This window comes from Priapulus caudatus, unplaced genomic scaffold (assembly GCF_000485595.1).
Source record: "Priapulus caudatus unplaced genomic scaffold, Priapulus_caudatus-5.0.1 Scaffold1285, whole genome shotgun sequence".
Taxonomy (NCBI): Eukaryota; Metazoa; Priapulida; class Priapulimorpha; order Priapulimorphida; family Priapulidae; genus Priapulus; species Priapulus caudatus.
In genome coordinates, this window is record NW_014578346.1 from 82,437 (window position 1) to 85,516 (window position 3,080).

The 3,080-nt window shown below is 43.5% G+C and overlaps 1 protein-coding gene across 1 annotated transcript in view; it reads right to left on the minus strand.

Moving 5' to 3' along the window:
• Positions 1-765: 765 nt before the first annotated feature.
• LOC106816102 (acyl-CoA dehydrogenase family member 11-like) overlaps positions 766-3,080 on the minus strand; it is a gene marked incomplete at its 3' end in the record, with an annotated part of 17,432 nt that continues 15,117 nt past the window's right edge. Inside the window, 1 exon segment of the mRNA XM_014820657.1 lies at positions 766-832. Coding sequence (XP_014676143.1) covers positions 766-832 — 67 coding nt within the window.

Genomic DNA, 3,080 nt, shown 5'->3' on the forward strand with positions numbered 1-3,080 from the left:
AGCTTGCTCTCTCTTCTGCTCTCTCTCTCGCTCTTATCCTCTCTACTCTCGTCTCCTCTCTCTCTCTCTCTCTCTCTCTCTCTCTCTCTCTCTCTCTCTCTCTCTCTCTCTAATACAAAACACGACGCCAGAACGTCAGAGTCACTAGTTAGGTGTTTAAAAAAGACTTAGCATAAGCACCCAACGTGTCCCCATACATGTCCCAAAACGTGTCCCCACACGTGTCTGCAAACATGTCCCAAAAATGTCTGTGTCGCCAGCTATTAGCTGCGAGAATCCACCATGCGTAAGATGGTAACAAGGGATGTTGCGTGCGGTCATGATCTGTCTTGCAGTCCCCCCTCCCACCTTCCCCGCCTCCCGGGGGGATAGTCTGTTACCATTGTCACCTGCTCTGCGTGCACAATCGCTTGAGATTGCAACCAGATGGCAGCAGTGCGAAAACGTCGTCTGCATCCGTTTAATATTGTCCGGTTGCCAAATGAATGAACGTTGCAATCGGGTATATACAAGGTTTTTTTGTGATTTCCTGATCTTTAGACTATCCTGAACCAGAATCCACCGGGTGCCACTTTGGTACCCTTGGGCAATTTTTTTTATCACAAAAAATGCAGATCGTACATTTTCCCATTTGAGTGCGTATAAATTAAGGAAGTAGGCATGCTAAACTTGCAATAACTCATATTTGGTCAATCGTCAAACATTTGGTATTGTTTACTTTTGGAAATAGTACTTTAGGCTATTTTTTTAGAAATTATTCGTCACCTCTGAGCTGTTAGTACGTCGGAGTTAGTCGCACTCTTGCTGGCTGCTGCCTCCAGAAGTAACGCACCTATAATACAAAGCCACACAGGTGTATCGCACAATCGCATAGACTGGGTATATATATATATATATATATATATATATATATATGATATGATGCCCCCTGATATATATCACGGGCAAGCGGGGACTGAGAGAGGGACAGGGTGAGACAGGAGAGGCGGGGAGAGGGAAGCAGGGAGAGACAGAGGGAGAGAGCGAGAGAGAGCATGAGAGAGAGGGAGAGAAAGAAAGAGAGAGAGAGAGAGAGAGAGAGAGAGAGAGCGAGAGAGAGAAAGAGATAGACAGTGTGAGATAGCATGAGAGAGAGCATGAGAAAGAGAGAGAGAGAGCAGGAGAGGAAGAGAGAGACAGCGTAAGACAGCGTGAGAGAGAAAGAGAGCATGTGAAAGGGAGAGAGAGAGATCTCAGGTACGGCATCATCCGATTAACGGAGTACTTCCGCATGAAGGCGAAATATTTGCATTGAAGATGCGCTCGCTGGTGTGCGACAACCTTGCTACAAGCGACAACGTCTCGTGTCCCGCTGCTCTTCACAGCGTGCACCTGCAACATGCGAACGCACGCACACGCTCTCACGCACGCACACTCGGGGACGGGCTGGTAATCTGGGATGATTGCCTCGTGCGGTGTGAACGGCGAACACAGTCAATCCGGCGACGGCAGACACCTCTGTAGGACGACCACCTGTCTATAAAGGACGCTCTGCTTCTGTCAAGTTGCAGTAGTTATACGGTGAAACCGCCTGTATAGAACGACCACCTCTTCATAAAGGACGCTTGGTGCTTCTATCGAGTCATAGCTATACGGTGAAACCACCTGTATAGAAAAGACACAAATCTTTTAAGTCTGGGGATTCCCGGAGGTGACCCTTGTGTGCAGGTTGCACTGAGGACGCCAATGACGACGTGTTTTCTTGTTCGTTCTCTGGCCTGCCCGCTTGATAGACCACCGTTATTAATGTCTGTTACTGCGGGCCGACCGGTGATTGTGTTTCTATTTCGTTGCTTGTGAATTTTGTTGAAAATCTAGCGAGATTTTTCTACGCTTTTTTTTATAAAGATTTTTTATGTGAGACTGTCGGTGTCAACGTATATATAATGTCAGCGTTGATGAGGGATCAGGGGCGCGGACCACGCGATGCAGACGCCAATTTCATATGCGAGTTTGTTGTTTCCGTTAGTCTAGATCTGGTTGCTATACAATACTTTAATATATAATCGCTGTGCACCACGCCATGTTAACTTACTACCTCGCGCGTGATCGGTGGCACGCCTCACGCTGATCTAGAATGTATTCATAAACCACGCGCGGACTCGTGGTGGCGAGTGAATTGCGCGTCTGAATTAATTACTGCCATTACAGAAGACTGACGTGGTTTAGTTTGACGCGCACAAATGAAATCCTCGCACGAAAGTCATCGTCAGAGTTTTCATTATGATATGGATATTATCAAGAGCCAAAATTAATCATACAGCTAATCATAATGTATTATAGCTCTTGATATTACCAGGAGCGAATAACAACTACTGATGCTCATTCCTCGTAATTAAAATATATACTGTTATATATATTTATATATAAATCTATCATAAACCATATCACCATTTTTTACGTCATATACTTGCTTTTATGTCCTAATCATTGCAGTGGCATGATCCATTATTTCATGATATATCTGATGCTGGCCGACTAGTTCAATAATAGTTTACAGTCATCGAACAGGCAGACAAGCAGTAATGAAAATCTTCCTCGTGCAAGGTGCTGGTGTGTCGTACCGATAAATGTACGTGTTTTCGTGCAGTGATTTTTTATGTCCTACGAGCGAGTCAGAGTGCGAACCCAAAAATAGACGCGGTTGGTTTTATTACGTATATGTATTAGGTTTGAATTAATCTAATTCTTTGTACTGCGACCATATTGGTGGTTGTGGTAAAGGGTTTCAATACTCAAGGAACTGCAGGGGGATGGGTATGGGGAGGTGTAGAGATTTAATATGTTACTGTAAGGTGTTGTCTGCAGAGTTGTAATTTTTACTAATTTAAATATAAATGAATTGTTTGAACAACTATCTTATTCGTCTTTCCATAGTCCGTCGAGTTCTGGTATGGATTGAAACTGGATTACAGAAGAGTAAAAATTACAATGTGAAATTGCAAACTCAGTCAAAAATTTAGTCAGAATTAATCAAACATTTTATTCATTATCAAATTTATATGAGACAAGCGTTATCGTACATAATATATATATATATT